This window comes from Camelus ferus, chromosome 9 (genome assembly GCF_009834535.1).
Source record: "Camelus ferus isolate YT-003-E chromosome 9, BCGSAC_Cfer_1.0, whole genome shotgun sequence".
In the NCBI taxonomy this organism is placed as follows: domain Eukaryota; kingdom Metazoa; phylum Chordata; class Mammalia; order Artiodactyla; family Camelidae; genus Camelus; species Camelus ferus.
Window position 1 is genome coordinate 76,368,659 of NC_045704.1, and position 16,978 is coordinate 76,385,636.

The window sequence follows — 16,978 nt, forward strand, 5'->3', positions numbered from 1 at the left end:
CTTTTTCAGGACTTGCTCATTACTTATAATAGGGTACTTTCCAAAGCCTGCCAGACGCGCGTGCGTAACATTTCTAATCAAAGTCTAACCAATCCCAGAAAACTAATTTCAGTGAAAAATGAAGTAACTGATGGACTAAGTCTAAATGATTATGAGCCGGGTGAAAATCCCATTTTCCTACTCAAAATAATGTGGAGCTGGAAAATTCAACTTCTGAGATTGTTTATGGGTTTGAATATTAATCTTCCTGAACATGCACCTTTTATTCCATCTGTAATTTGAATGCTCAAAATGTAATCATGTGTAAGAAACAAACACGAGCTCTAATACTCAAAGTAAAAGCTGCAAGTTCATAATTTGGTTCCTAAGTATTTAACAGTTCATCCGGGGAAAGGGACCAACATTTCCTGAGTACTACTATGTACTACTCTTTACTGACATCTTTTTCGTATGTTATGGTTCATTCTTTATAACAGTTCTCTCAGACACTTATCATTTATTACAGAAGAGGAAATTGATGCTCAGAAAAGTCACTGGCAGGGCTGGAGTTGGAACCTAGGTTGGACTGCTAAAACTTCCACTCTTTTTATGATACCAAATGGTTTAATTTCCTTATTAGAGAGATGGTCTAATTCAGAATCTGTAGTTTTGCTGCTTAATCCAATAAATGAGCCTGAATTATAGCAACGACCCAAATTGACCAGAAAATCCATCTGACAATGACAACCACAATGATGATAAAAACAGCTCATTTTATGTGTGTGTGTGTGTGTGAGGCACAATTCCACTTTATGTGCATGGTCCATGTGGAGTCTCACAACCATCCTGCGAAGTGCATGCTGCTGTGATGTTGACTGGCGGAGGCCTCGTGTGGCAGGGATGAGATGTGAACCCGGACGCGCAGTCCAGGGTCTGGGGCCATGCTTTTATCACTCTTCTGTACAGCCATCAAATTAAGTAGAACAGAGCAAGGCCCTGGAAGCCTAATTATCAACATATTTTACTTCCATTACTTGATGGAAGATGAAATACTTGAGTGGTGAAGGATATAGTCCCAGGTTAACTAGTAAATAAAGGGGGAGTTTGTATCACGGTTGGCAGTGGAGGTGAGGGTGGTGATGATCTGATACAAAGTCTGAAAGTCACACAAATGCTGCTGTGTTGAAGGGGAGGGGTAAAACAAAGGCAGCAAAGGCACCGGGCCTTCGCGTAGAGGGCGCAAGGCTGGCTAGCCCACCTTACTGTAATGAAATAGGGGAGACTCTACTGAGCATAGCTGTGCTGGTGATGGCGGACGGAAGCCGCTACCAGGGAACTGGCCTTTCCTGCCCCTTGGGAAGAACACACAGGCCAGCTCTGCCAAAGGACACTTGCTTCTGAGTCTCTCTGGCTTATCAGTTCATCATTTTCTGTGCAAAAGTTGAATCAAAATAGGAAAAAAAAGAATCCACTTTCTGACACCTGTCTAGGTAATATCTGAGTTCTCTTTTGGTAAGCGGGAGTGGGAGAATGTGAATTCCGTGTTCATCTTCAGCTGTTTAACCGCTGGCGTGTATCACCGCTGCTTCCCAGCTATGCCGCTTTACAGATGTGCCGAATCTCCCCCGCCCCGTGGAGCGCGGCGGCACAGGCCTGGAGTCAGGCTGCCCTGGTGGGAACTGCATTCCCAACACTGCTGGTTACGTGAGCTGGGTCGAGCTGCAACCTCTCAAAATGCCAGTTTCTTCCTCTGAACACGGGGTTCCTACCTGCGGGGCTGCTGTAAGTTAGCGCACGGAAGGCGCCGAGCACGGCGCGTGGGTTAGCATGTCGGTAGATGTTATTTGCAACCACTGAGTATGTCTTACAGGTCACTGTTCACAGCTGTTCAGGCAGCAGTCCTGAGTTACACCAGATCAAAGTTAGGGCTTCCAGGCCCATGCTTATTTGGCTGGCATACGTTGAATTGTGTATGGAACTGTTCAATGGAAAGAGTCTTCAACTCTCAATCAATTTAATGCAAGTAGTAACTATTTATTGTATTGACATATTTACAAAATATTACAAAGTGAAACACCACTCTAATTCACCCTACTGCACGGGGCTGCATACAGGCAAGACAAAGTATCTGGAAAAACATTTACTTCTGTCTTTGGTATTAGAAATCTACACAAATTCGCAGCATTTAAAATTTTCAGTACAGAATATGAAACATAGAGATGTACCCGGTAACATCATGAGAAAGGGCTTTAGTAACCTCTGCCGGGAAACCCGCAGGTCCATGAAATGCAGCAAGAAGACAACACGCCACCGCAAGGGAGGGGGTCTGTTGGCTAAAACAACAAAGAAACCGCATAAGCTGTAACACTGTGCGCAGGAGTGTTTCCACGTGTGTGAAGCTGCTCTCTCCAGAACAACATCTGGCAGACAGTAACAGGTGAAACACTCCCCAGACAGAGCTGCAGATAAGACTTTATAGGAAAGAATCCACTCCAGGATACCCCTTGAGGGTATGACTTGACTGTACAGAACATTTTATAAAGCTCGATTTTATGATCATTTACACATATACAAAAGCTTAACTGGTTTTAGCAAATTTTTCTAAAACACAATCACAGTTTACATAATTCTGAGGTAAAGGTCCTGAATCTACCCTATTTGAGAAGTCCTGGCCCACGAGGGTCTCTGAGCGGGGATGTGTTCACTGGACATCGTCCTGGCGCGCTGCTGGGCTGGGGAGGAGGCCAGCCACGCCCACCGCCCTTGAGAGATGGTCCAGAATTTCTGAACTAAATCATTCCTAGTTTGGTTCTATTACGTTAATGCTTCTAATGTTCTTTTCAAACATGAAACACTCTCTGACTCTTGTCAGAACATGACTTCTGCCGTGGGGAAAATACTTCATCAGGAAAGGGCCAAGTTATTGTCAACTTGGCTGTCTTGACTGGGCACTCTGCACATCCCAGGGAGAATGGACTTAGACTCCTCACATGAACAGTGAAGACTTGGTCAAATAAATGCACCACACACTGGCCTTCCCACCAGTTAGCCCACACCCAGAAATGGCCTGCAGGTGGGAAGAGTCTCAGAGCCAGAAGCCACTGTAAGACCAGAAAAGTCCAGGGACCCTCCTCCTGTCCCCGAAATGCATGAAGGACCTCGCTGTGCTTTACTTCAGAAATCCTCAACAGCCTTGTTTGTGCTACTGCAAATATTCCAGGGAGATGTGAGAACCAGCAAGTAGGTCCCAGGTATTTTTTTGGAGGGCGGGAGAGGTGGTGGGGGAGAAAAAAGCATATGTTAATAGATGTTGCGTCTCTAAAACGACTTACTTAAAAATCGCAGCCCTTGATCTGTTTCTGTAAACAGTGCCACACTTAGTGCAGGTTATTTACAACTACCTAAAACGTTCTCAGCCAAGATTCTCTCATAAAGCACATTTCCACAGTAACCCTAAGAAATCATGGCGGTTCTGAAGATTTACTAGGAAGACATTCTTTTGTGCACACTCTTGTAGGTTTTCTTTTTATGAAGTTTGCAAATACAATCAGGACATCAGATGAATAGTTAACCCCCCTGCGATCTATCACTTAAGAGGCAAACCTGAGCCTCTGCCTCTCGTGTTTTACCGCGAGTAACGTCTGGGGGTAAAAGTGCTTGCCAGGCAGTGAGCCACCTTGTGAGGCAATTTAAGACAAGTGCTGCTGGACCTTTCCAATAAACCGCCCCAGTGGCAGAACTCTTAATTTTAATATACGCTCGGAAGGGCAAAATCAACCTGCTGCTGCTCTGTACCATCAGAAACTCTGGTGAATGGCACGTGAGAAGAAAGTAAATACGTGCTAAGCATTTACTGACGGCTGGCGTTCCTGGCGTCTGACTGGACGAAGTAAAAAGAAGCATGAACCAGTGTGTGTGTGCAGGGCTCTTCTGGGAAGAAGGGCCTTTGGCTCTGCCCTGGTCTCTGGTGACGACAGACTGGCAGGCTGATTCTTGCGCAGCTCCAGGCAAGCCATTAATCTGTCAGCAGCAGCATCTTTAGAAATCCCAGCGTTAGGACTTGGGAAGGGACGGGGGGAAGGGTGCTGAATAGCCAGAAAGGCAGCTTCTTACACCCTTCAGTGACTTCATAATGCTGCGCAGGCTTCTGTTTATCCTTTCTCTGAGAGTCCCGGTGCAGGGTGCAACGCTGGATTGGAATTTATTCATCCTCTTCCACATACGTGGATGGAAACCAGCCCACCTGGAAAAGAAAAACCACCAACACAGCAACGTGACTTTGTATCTGGCACTTCAAAGGGTTCTGCAAACAGAGCATGTCATTTTCATAACACCCTGAAATTAAGCTGGGGTTTTATGCTCACTGCAGGTGAAGAGGATTGGTTTAAACTACTCCTGAAAGCCCAGCAGAGTGAATGATAGCCATGATGGAATAAAATATGCTTCAACGGTGTTCTAATCTGCTAGCACACAAATAAATATATAAACTAAGGGGCTCTACTATTTAATGCTTCCTGTTTCTGCAGTAGAACAAGATACAAAGACAGAGGTCCTATGCCCCACTCTTTCCAATGTAACTCTAGACTTAAAAGGTGGCTTAGAGACTGAAAAGAACTGATAGACTCCTCAACCCTTTCCCCAACAGGAAGCCACCAAACTTGCCCAAGAAAACCTTCTTTATGGCACTGTCACAGTCATTCAACACACTGTCCTTGTGTGACTAACTTCACTGTGGAACACCCCCCGTCTCGAGCCAGGGCTGGATGCGTATAGGGGCTCCCCAGCCCCCAGCACCACCGTGGGTGCCCACGGCTGCCCCGCCCACGTCGTTCATGTGACAAGCCCGTGGGGAGGGACAGCTCACCCTGCCGTTCACTTCTCCTCTCCACCAGCCGTTCGCACTCATCTTCGTGTAAATCTTCACCACGTCTCCTTTCAACAGGGACAGTTCTCGCATATCTCTTGCACAGAAGTCATACCTGGCGATGGCAATGCCCAGCACCTTTGGACTTAACACTGTAAAGAATTGATAGGGTCAGAACTGATTTGCAGTTTCCTGACCACAAGAACCTAATCAGATGAATGTCATAGATGCAATCAAAATGCGCGGCCGTGATTCCATCACAGACCAGTGAGAATGGCAGAAGGGCTTGAAAGCAGCAGAATTGCTGTTTCAATTCAGTCAGTTGCAGTCAAGTTCATTTCAGAAAGTTTAAAAAAAAAAAAAAAACCACCGTTCTGTTTTCACATTCTTTATAGGGACTTCAAAACAGGGACTAATTTTTGTAGTTTAAAAAAAGACGATTATTTAAGTTACTATCTAAGGAGACAGAATCTAAGATAACCAGTATAAATTTCCTATTGACGGCACTGTGATCCACTTTTAACTAGAATCTCTAAAAGGTAAAAGCTTTACAGTTTTATCTTTTAACCTTTTCGACTAAGACTCAAAACAACCAACTCCTCTGCTCTGAAAGTCTGTGGAATCCATGTCATCATTTCTAGTTTAATGGAACTTCCTCCCCCAAACAGCTTTTTTTTTTTTTTAACTATTTAGGGACAGTTATTTTTTTATAATTTCACTTGTAAAGAAGCTTAAATCAGGTTTTACAGAAAGAAAACATAAACACCACCCATTTATCTTCTTTCTTTCAAAGACTGCCTAATAGAAAACCTTTACTGAAGTATGCAATCAAAAATAAGACACCAGATGAACCAAGACATTCACCTGCTATATTCAGATTTATTTATTTATTTTTTTTTATGGTAGGAAAGGAGCTAATCACCTTCCTGCCCTCACCTGCCCTGTACTTGAAAGGCAAACTCTGCTTGAGCTGGACCTGTGTTCACCTCTAGTGTTTCATGACACATTTTATATTAACTTCTCTACCTGTTGCTCCTTGGGGTTATAAAGTGTTTTCTATTACATGTTTAGTGATTCTGAGAATCACTCACTTGGGATTGGTGAGGCTTTATAAACTTTAAATGGCAGAGGAACTGAAGTATAAGAACAAGAAATAAATGCTAAAAGCTGCCCATCTGGGTTTTTAACAGCTCCCCGTGCCGGGGCAGCTGCAGTTAGGACCCATGGCACTCCAGGAGAGCCTGCCTGCTTGGAGACAGGGAGCTCTGGCCTATTTTTCAGGGCTTTGCAATGACAGAAATTTTTTTAGTCTCCAGGTGTCCATTATAAGACAAACGAATAGCAACGCTGTAGATTTCAGAACTGTAAAGGGAACAAAAATAGGACATTTTATTTCACTGTTCAGACACAAACCACTTTCATAGTTTTCTTACTGAAAACCATCCCATTACTGGGGCACAACTCTTAAGAGTCGTGCACATAAAAACACCCCGGTGATGGAAAAACCCCTCTCCAGCTTCACTGTGCGGCCTTGCACAGATCCCTGTGACCCCTCTGGGCCATGTTGTTCTCGCCTGTAAAATGAGAGGTCATGTTAGATGACTCCTAAGGGCCTTCTAGTCCTAACTTGTATTATTCCACTGGGACTTACAGGTTAATTTTTAAAAATCTGTAAGGAAACACAGTTTGTCTAGCCATCATGTACTTCCCTGTGTGTCACATAAACAGCCATTACATTCTCTGGCTAATGACCAACATCTAGGCAGAATGCTGGTGCTCAAACTGATGGGCACATTCTGCCTTTAAAGCAAAGCGGACTAAATTTTACTCTTAGATTTGGAGGCAAAGGTTGGGATTTTGATTCTATTTATTTTCTTCATGGAAATACATGAACATTGGCTTTTCTGATCTCCAAGAAAGCTCGTTTTACAGAGTGCTTCAGCCCCCCTTTATCCTTTCGGCCTCCACGCCTTCCAAATGATGAAGCAGAGAACGTCTGACTGAGATACACAGCATGAGCACACACGCACAGCCAGGGGAGCAGGGTGTCAGGACAGACGGTGACCTGATGACAGAGACAGGAAAAGTGCATGGCGAGGACGTGACGCCAGGGGCTGCTGGCGAGGAGATGGATCTATATGAGAAGCCACACGGAAGTCGGGATATTTTTATTTGCAAACAAAAGCGAGTGGAACAGACACACAAAAGCAGCAGAGCAGTACCTGACCAGAAAGGAGTGGGAGAGTGGGGGACAAAGCTGGAGCCTGGAGGAGCTACAAAAGAAAACCCACAGCACAAAGAAGGGGCTGAGAGAGAGAGAGAGAGAAGCAAGAGAGCATTTAGATTTTGGCAAAACACATCTCAGCACAGCTACTTCACTGTCTAGAACCCTATGAAAACTGTCACATCAAAGTTGAAAGACCAAGCTTTGCCTTCACCCCCTCGTCTCCCGTCGCCGTTTCTAGAGGAAGATTGAGCCAGATTTTCACATTTGAGTTGATGTTAGTTCTGCAACTCAGGACGGGCTGTCCCTTTACAGGTGAACACAGTGCGCCCATTCCATCCCGGGATGGCCTTCTCTTCTTGATGTGGTATCCAAGCCCCACTTTGTTACCTCAGTGGAGAAGGGGATCCTGTAAATTCTTAATGTAAAGGATGCTTCACATCAAAACTGATATAAAAGAGCCTGCAGGGTGGTGTCAGTGAAACATGCAGAGCCCACTGAAAATTCAGGAAAATCACTCAGTCTGTAGGAACCACCCTCACCCTCCAACCAAGCATGCACATACTGGCTTATTTCCAGAAGTAAAATGTACACCACTCTGAATCTTATATCCAGAGAAGAAAGTAAATATAGCCTCCAACTGGAGGAATGTACAGAGCACTTCTCTGCATATTTGGATGCTCAAAAACTTGTTTTAATAACAAGAGCTAATTATTATCAAGTGGTTTGGGAGTCTTTGATGCCATGCTCAGTGTTTTATATTCAGTGTTTTATTTAATTATCACAACAGCTCACAGACGAAGGTACCCATACTATTTCTTCTTCATATCTGAGGAAAACCCAGATCCCAACCCAGGCAGAGTGACTCCAGAGTCCAAGCTCTTAGCCACTGCGCTGCCCGGCATCTACCCCTCTGCTTTAGGTACCACCACTGACAGTTTTCAAACTCCCTGCTGATACCATGGTGCCCCTGCGATGGAAAAGGAAGGCGTGGTTACAGATTTTCTCCCAATATTTATTCTCCCATTCATCCGTGGAACAGGTTATTTGGTTGGGCTATGTTTGCCCAGAAGGAAGGCTGTGACTAAGTTCTTGCTACAGAGATGTAAGTAAAAGTTATCATGAGGCAGCTTCGGGTACCTTTCCTGGTAAGGCAGCAGGCACAGGCCTTCACCCTTCTTTCTGCTTCCTCGCTCCATCCTGCTGTCTGGAAAGTGAAAGCTGCCATCTTGGTTCATGAGAAGGCAGACCTCGCCTTAAGGATGAGCTTGAAGGAACCTGGGTTACTGAAAATTTTATGGAGCAGAGAAGACCTGCCCTTCTCTAGAGCCCTGGACTTAGTACTTCCAGGTCTTTATGGGAAAAAGAAATACATGTCAATCATGTTTGAGCCAATGGTCTTTGGATTTCTGTTACTCGCAGAGGGACTTAATCTAAACTGTAACAAAAATCTCTCAATAACAAAGGACGAGGTGAAAGTAGGCCAAGCGAACCACAGTGAGGCCACAATGTATTTTGCCTCTCTTCAGGTCACTGCTTGATTTGAGAGCCACAGAATCCTTCCCAAGTTAATACTTCTTGTCAGGAAGGGATGCTAGAGATACTGAGAATAGCAGGAGCTCATGAAGGGGGTTCCCAGATACGAACCGACAGACTGGGCAAAGTGATTGGAGGGGGTTCGGTGGTTCTTGGAGCCCCCATATGTACACTGATGCGTTCAAGATACTTTTCTCATGAATGGCCTTATGTATTTACTTTTGACCTACCCTGAAGTATATCCTTGTTGATAATCGAGGTCCTTTTCTAATTGCATTTTCCAAGTGACTTTTTTTTTTTTAATGCAGTGGGGTACATGGCATTACAACTTTCATTTATTGCCATGCAGTGTAACTGGTTTCTTGTTTTCCTTGAGATTGTGTGATATCTACTGCTAGAGAAGAGGATGCTGTCTCTACTTTAATGAGGAAAATGGCACCCAAACTCTACTATTGGCAGAAAACCTGGTGCCAAGATTCCTACCCCATGTCTGTGAGAACCTAAATCAGGGCTCCTCATTCTACACATTACTTCTGGCAGGTGTTAGAATTTTCTCCTTGACCTGTTTTCCAAGTGTCCATCCTTCATTCTCTCTCTGGGACTATTTATCCACTGAGTAATCAAAGAAGAAAGTAGTTCCCCAAAATTTCTAATGAAGGTAATTCAAGACAAGAGTCTACAAATATTAACAAAAGATAAGCTGACTCTAGAAGGAAGAAATGAGAAATCCAGGAAGACACAAATAATGAGATTTAAATCTCAAAAGCAGGTAGATATATTAGATCAGATGATCTTTCTCTAAAATATCGATTCCTGACGTAACGTGGATAATGCTTCACCAAAGGACGTGAATCTGTTTCAGACACATCACATCAGTGCGCTACTTCTCTCTCAGCCCCAAAAGCCTTGCAAGCATTTGTACTCATGTCAAGCACATATAATGTGAACCATCTTGAATTTTATCTGAAAATTATAATCTTAACTGAATGCTAGCTGTGCCCCCTGTGGTTAGACTCAGCTCCTCTGCCGGCCTCACGCTAGCGTCTTCCCCAGGGAATGGAACGGATGCTCAGATGCGCTTTAGCTCCTCATGTAAACTCCACTCTTTGATTTCACTTATTTTCATGACACTGGCGTGAGGTACAACCATTATCTCTAATTTAACTTGTCTGAAACCAAACTCATCATCTTCCTTCCTGTAATCTAGCTCAACCTCCCACCTTTGTGTTATTTTTTTTTTCAGTGACTCCTGTGTTCTCTTTGCAGACTGTCCTTGCAAGGTCAGTATACTGTTCAGCTCTTTCTCTTCACTCTCTTCTTCCTCTGAAATGTAAGTTATCCCCTCACCAGACCCTCAGCTCATCCATCCCAGTTCAGGTACTTCAGCCATTTCTAGACTAAGATGCTGCCTCCCAGCTGGTCCTCATGCTTCGACTTCTTTCCATCCTGTTCTGACTACCGCCTCTCAGTTACTTACCACACACTGACTCATTCCTTTCCCTAAATTATAGAATCCAAACTCTTGACCTGAATTCCATGGCAATTCGTAGTCTGGCTATATCCTGCCTTCCTAACCAAATTTCCCATCACTTTCCTACACAAATTCTTTTCATCTTCAGACCACCTTCCTAATAACCCCACCCACGCTATGCCCTCAGCTTCAGTTTCAACTCAAAACTTCTGCTTGTTCTGGAATGCTGCTCCTTCACCTTCCCCCTACGAACCCTAACCTCCTTGTCTCCAGAGCTCAGCGCAGGTCCTGCCATGCGGCTTCCCTGACCAGTCAGACAACACTCGCCCCCTTTCCCGTCCTTTCTAGCCATCTGCTGGGCACGTACATCCTGGCACTCGCTGGTTCTGCTGTGTGATTCCTGTGCGTGCTCCTGTGCTGTTTCTACAATTAGCAGTTGATTCTGGAGAGCAAGGGCCAGCTCTCACCACGCGTCTGCCTCCCCACAGGGTCAGGCCCAGTGCCAAGCACTGCTGAACGGACAAGCCTCTCAGCGGGACATTTAGTTCTGCAAGCTCCTTCCATCTCCTGTTCGTTTAGCTCATCTTCTGCTCACTTAACTGCTCAAAAAGACTTCCAGCAAAAGCCAGCACAACACAAAGGAAAGACTGTGAAATATGTTCAGGTCTTACTCCCTGCAACCCCCGAGAGCCATAATCTATCAGCAATATTCCTGTGATAACTATGCTTTTTGTCCCTGAGATGCTGCACAGCTTCTGAGTGCCGTGTGTGTCACGGCACTGACCACGCTGCGGGCCTGAGCAGTCTTTGTAGGAGGAACCTTTTAACCTTTGACTCCTGTCTCCCGGTACCTCGCTCTCAGCCAGACATTGTAAGGACTGGTAGAGGTGCTTTCTACTTTTCTACGCTCTGTAGCATGACTTATTGTTGTCACTCTTTCTATACGTCAGTTTCCACTGCCTTCGGGTCTTTAATTCCTGTAAGCTGGGAAAACAGCATTTAAATGCCTGGCACCTATGGAGACGAGAGTATAAAGTTACATGTTTCCCTGGGAACGTATGGATTTAAATCTAGGGGTAAGCAATGTCACAGTAAGGTATTTGATAGAAGTATTTTGCAGAGTGGTTTAACCTGCAGAACATTCACGTCCATGCTGGAATATATTCACCTATTTCTACACACAGATACAGATACAGGTTTTCATCATACTCCTCCTCCTATACCAAGATGTCACGAATATGAGAATTACCAGTAGGCACATATCCTGGAAAGGAACGGAAACAGCTGAGCACATTCACACGGGGACGTTGTGGGATTCTCATCCCCCATCCCTTTCACCTCCTGGCCTAATACTTCACCACCTAATGCCATAGTTACACACCTGCCGCTAGCACATCACGTTGTGTCAGGCAGCTTCTTGAGACAAAGAACGTCTATTCATATCTGTCTCCACTGAGATAATATTAAATCTATGTTGAGACCTTTTTCATTGAAGTAGTCATCTGCAAACTGAGTGGTTTATTTAAGGGTCTAACTTTCCTTCTTCCTCAAATACTTTCAACTCCTCCTTAGTCCTAAGGAGAACCTTACTCAGAGAGACCGTCATCACACTCAGGCAAGTCTGGTTATTTTTCACATGAGGCCTGGCGCTCCAATGGGCTAATGCTCACGGAACGTTAGTAAGTGGCTCACAGTTTAGTGACTGAGTATTTCTCATTAGGAACTATTAAAAGTACAATTAAATATTATTATCTTTTCCAAGTGTGTACTTCAGGTTTTGTGTGTTTAACGTTCTCTAACCGAAACAGAAGCCATCAGCATAGCCGTAATCAACTGACTGGCAAATCGTGAGTGAATATTATTCAGTTCTGAGCCTTGACTGCGAAGACAGAGGCACAGAAGTATGTCAGTGAAACGAGGGACGCAGTGTTCACAGCAGAGCGAAGCACTAGGGGATGGGTATCTGCTGCCTAGAGTTCTGTTGTCAAGGCTGACTAAGCATTGCTTTGAAGGACTGTGCTCTGCCTTGATCAGGCTGTTCATGTTTATGAGCAATGAAAATCCACTCAATTTTCAGTAACATTTCGAATATGTACACGGCAGAGACCAAGCTCAGTCAACACTTCCTTAAGGTATTGGATATCAAATCACTGTTTTTGAACTACTAATTAATCATCCATTCCACGTACAACTAAACATGATGCAAAGCACTTGCTAATTATTCTCTGGGATAGACATTGCCTAAAGCTCAGCTTTCAGTTGTAACAACCCTATGTGTTCACACTCATTTGTGTGACGAAGGGTTGTCAGTAAAAATATCAGGCAATTGGACCAATGGTACCATCATCAATCCAGTGATCCCTGTGAGTTCACGGCCCAGCAGTGGCCCAGAGATTTTTCTGAAGAACTCCGTTCCTGGGTGGGACACTCTGATGAGAGATCCACAAGGTTCTTCTCACCGAGACTGTCTACAGATGGCCCAGCAGCAGAGAACATGCTGAGAATTTAACGAATGTTTAATTTACATTTGTGATCCTGAACCTGGTTTTATTTTAGAACTTAGCTGTGTCGTCGTCTTAGAGTCTCAGCAACATTCATAGACATAATATCAAGTATCTGCTCCCCCGTCTCCCTCAAATGTATAGTGTTTATTGTGTATTTTATATGTTGTCACTGAAAAAACTAGGAATAATTCAGATTGGTTTCATTTAATTGAATGCTGACATCTGGTAAATGGATAAATCTTCTTTAACCTAAAATTCAATGATATGACAAGGAAAACTTATATTCAGAATTATTTTAAAAATAGCTACTTTGAATTCAGTACTGCACAGTCTAAACATATAAAGCCATTAACAAGAAGACATGAGTATCGGGCCTTCCTTGTTATGGACAAGTAGATCGCTGGACAGTTCAAGAGATTTCAGATCATTTATAGGCATCCAGTTTATCAAGATGTGAACTTGATGCTAAATCCTTACTCTTTAAAAATAATTGGCAGACATTTATTAACTACTAATGTGCTAAGAACTGTGCTAAGGTGCTCCTGGAGATATAACAAGTAAGACAGAGCACTGGACTTCAAAGGAACTTAGGGATTAGTGAAGAGACAGACACATTCAGAGATGATACAGAGACACAGAAATTATCCACTTCTGGATAGAGAATGCTATGACTGTCAGACTTCAGGCTCCATTTGAGCCCTTCCCTAAAAGTCTCCAGTTTTCCAGTTGCTCAGGCCAACAACCTCAGTCATCCTTAAATCCTCTCTCGCTGTTTTTTCTCACATCTGATGTGTTGGAATGTCCTGCTGGGTCACCTGCACAACAGATCACCTGTCTGGCTCCGTGTTGGTCCAGGCCACCACCACTTCTTACCTGGGTTGCTGCATGAGCCTCCTACCTGGTCTTCCTGTTTCTATATGGAAGCTAGAAGCATCCTGTTAAAACTTAGTTAGACCCTGTCTCTCCTTTACCTAAACGCCTCCAATGCCTTCCCATTTCTCCCAGAGAAAAAGCTGAAGTCTGAAAGCCTCAGAGTCTGGCCTCCCTTACCTCCCTGACTCGACTCCTGCTGCTCTTCCTCTTGCTTCCTTTGCTTCGGCCACCCTGCACAGGTTGTGTGTGCTCCTTCGCCTGCTCCGGCTGTTCCCACTCTCACTTCCTTGAGTCTTTGCTAAGTGTTCCCTTCACAACTGGGCCTCCCTGGATGTTCCTATAGAAGAGTCATGGACACATCACCAGCGCCACGTGGGGCAGAGAGAAAGCAGGGACTACTGGGGGGAAGATAAGCAAGCAAAGAAGTAGGTAGAGGGCACTCAGTCCTCCAAACTCCCATTGTTCTGCTGTTTCGATTGGGCATGCGTGGTCTGCACACATCAGGGTCAAAGACCCAGTAGGCTGCTCTTCTGGATGGATAGGGTGTTTATGTGAGTTTATAGATAATAGGAACTCCCTGTTTGATATGGACTGAATGTTTGTGTCCCCTGCTCCCTACCCCAAAATTTATGTGTTGAAACCTACAGTGATGGTATTTGGAGGTGGGGCTTCTGAGAGGTGCTGAGGTCATGGGAATGGGTCCCGCGTGAATGGGATTAGTGCTCTTATAACCATCCCCAGCACTCCTGAGTAGTGTTACATTGTTCTTCTTAAAAAATATTTTTATTGAAATGTAGTCAGTTTACAATGCTGCATCAATTTCCGGTGTACAGCATTAATACTTCAGTCATATAGGAACATACATATATTTGTTTTCATAATTGTTTTTTTACCACATTACTACAAGATACTGAATATAGTTCCCTATGCTATACAGTAGAAGCTTGTTTTATCTCTTTTATATATAGCAGTTAGTATCTTCATAATTGTGAACTCCCAATTTATCCCTTCCCTCCTGGTAATCATACTTTGTTTTCTATGTCTGTGAGTCTGTTTCTGTCTTGTAAATAAGTTCATCTTTTTTTTTTTCTTTAGATTCCACATTTAAGTGATATCATACGGTATTTTTCTTTCTCTTTCTGGCTTTCTTCACTTTGAATTGACATTCTCCAGGTCCATCAACCTTGTTGCAAATGGCATAATCTTATTTTTTACGGCTGAGTAGTATTCCTTTGTATAAATATACCACAACTTCTTTATCCAGTCATCTGTCGATGGACATTTAGGTTGTTTCCAGGTCTTGGCTGTTGTAAATAGTGCTGCTAGGAACATTGGGGTGCATGTATCTTTTCGAATAAAGGTTTCCTCCAGATATATGCCCAGGACTGGGATTGCTGGGTCATATGATAGGTCTATTCTCAGTCTTTTGAGGGCTTTCCATACTGTTTTCTATAATGGCTGCACCAAACTACATTCCCACCAACAGTGTAGGAGGGTTCCCTTCTCTCCACAGCCTCTCCAGCATTTATTGTTTGTGGACTTTTTAATGTTGGTCATTCTGACTGGTGGGAGGTGATACCTCATTGTAGTTTTGATTTGCATTTCTCTGATGATTAGCGATATTGAACATTTTTTCCTGTGCCTATTGGCCATTTGTAGGTCTTCACTGGAGAACTGCTTGTTTAGGTCTTCTGCCCATTTTTAGGTTGGGTTGTTTGTTTCTTCTTATTAAGTCATATGAGCTATTTATATACTCTGGAAATGAAGCCCCTGTCAGTCTCATCTTTTGCAAATATTTTTTTCCCATTCTGCAGCTGTTGTTTTGTTTTGCTTATGGTTTCCTTTGATGTGCAAAAGCTTGTAGGTTTAATTAGGCCCCATTTGTTTATTTTTGCTTTTATTTCTATTGCTTGGGTAGACTGCCCTAGGAGAACACTGCTGACATTTATGTTAGATAATGTTTCGCCTATGTTTTCTTGTAAGAGGTTTATAGTGTCTTGTCTTATGTTTAAGTCTTTAAACCATTTTGAGTTTATTTTTGTGTATGGTGTGAGGGAGTGTTCTAACTTCATTGATTTACACGCTGTCCAGTCTTCCCCACACCATATGCTGAAGAGACTGTCTTTACTCCATTGTATGTTCTTGCCTCCTTTGTCAAAGATTAGTTGACCAAAAGTTTGTAGGTTTATTTCTGGGCTCTCTGTTCCATTGATCCATGTGTCTACTTTTGTACCAGTCCCATGCTGTTTTGATTACTGTAGCTCTGTAGTATTGTCTTAGGTCTGAGGGTTATTCTTCCAGCTTCATTCTTTTTCTTCAGAAATGCTTTGGCAATTCTGGGTCTTCTGTGATTCCATATAAATTTTAGGATTATTTATTCTAATTCTTTGAAAAATGTCCTGGGTAATTTGATAGGGATTGCATTAAATCTGTAGATTGCTTTGGGTAGTATGGCTATTTTAACAATATTAATTTTTCCAATCCAAGAACATGGGGTATCTTTCCATTTCTTTAAATCATCTTTAATTTCCTTAGTCAATGTTTTGTAGTTCTCCACATATAAGTCTTTCACTTCCTTGGTCAGATTTATTCCTAAGTATTTTATTTTTTGAATGCAATTTTAAAAGGGATTGTTTCTTTACTTTCCTTTTCTGATATTTCATTGTTAGTGTAAAGAAATGCAACTGATTTCTGTATGTTAATCTTGTATCCAGCTACCTTAGCGAATTCTTTTATTAGCTCTAGTAGTCTTTGTGTGGAGCCTTTAGGGTTTTCTGTATATAGTATCATGTCATCCACATATAGTCACAATTTTACATCTTCTCTTCCAATTTGGATCCCTTTTTATTTCTTTTTCTTGTCTAATTGCTATGGCTAGGACTTCCAAGACTATGTTGAATAGAAAAGGTGAGAGTGGGCATCCTTGTCCCAGGTTTTAGGGGGAAGGATTTCAGCTTTTCACCATTGAATATTATGCTTGCTGTAGGTTTGTCATAAAGAGCTTTTATTATGTTGAGATATATTCCCTCTATACCACACTTTGGTAAGAGTTTTTATCATAAATGGATATTGAATTTTATCAAATGCTTTCTCTGCATCAGTTGAGATGATCATGTGATTTTTGTCCTTTCTCTTGTTGATGTGGTGTATCACATTGATTGATTTGTGAATGTTGAACCAAACTTGTGTCCCTGAAATGAACCCAACTTGATCATGGTGTATGATCTTTTTTATGTGTTGTTGGATTATGTTTGCTAATATTTGGTTGAGGATTTTTGCATCTATGTTTATCAACGATATTGGCCTGTAATTTTCTTTTCTGGTAGTGTCTTCGGCTTTGGTATCAGGGTGATGGTGGCTTCATAGAATGAGTTTGGAAGTATTCCTCCTCTTCAATCTTTTGGAACAGTTTGAGGCTCGGTATGAGCTCTTTGTATGTTTGATAGAATTCCCCAGTGAAGCCATCTCATCCTGAACTTGTGTTTGCAGGAAGGTTTTATTTTTTTATTGCTGATTCTATTTCACTT

General features: G+C 42.9%; 1 protein-coding gene across 1 annotated transcript in view; it reads right to left on the bottom strand.

The window, feature by feature from the left end:
* Positions 1-1,992: 1,992 nt before the first annotated feature.
* The window catches only part of VAV3 (vav guanine nucleotide exchange factor 3), a 335,055-nt gene continuing 320,069 nt past the window's right edge, over positions 1,993-16,978 (bottom strand). The window contains 2 exon segments of the mRNA XM_006179926.3: positions 1,993-4,222; positions 4,844-4,995. Coding sequence (XP_006179988.1) covers positions 4,181-4,222; positions 4,844-4,995 — 194 coding nt within the window. The 3' untranslated portion in view covers positions 1,993-4,180.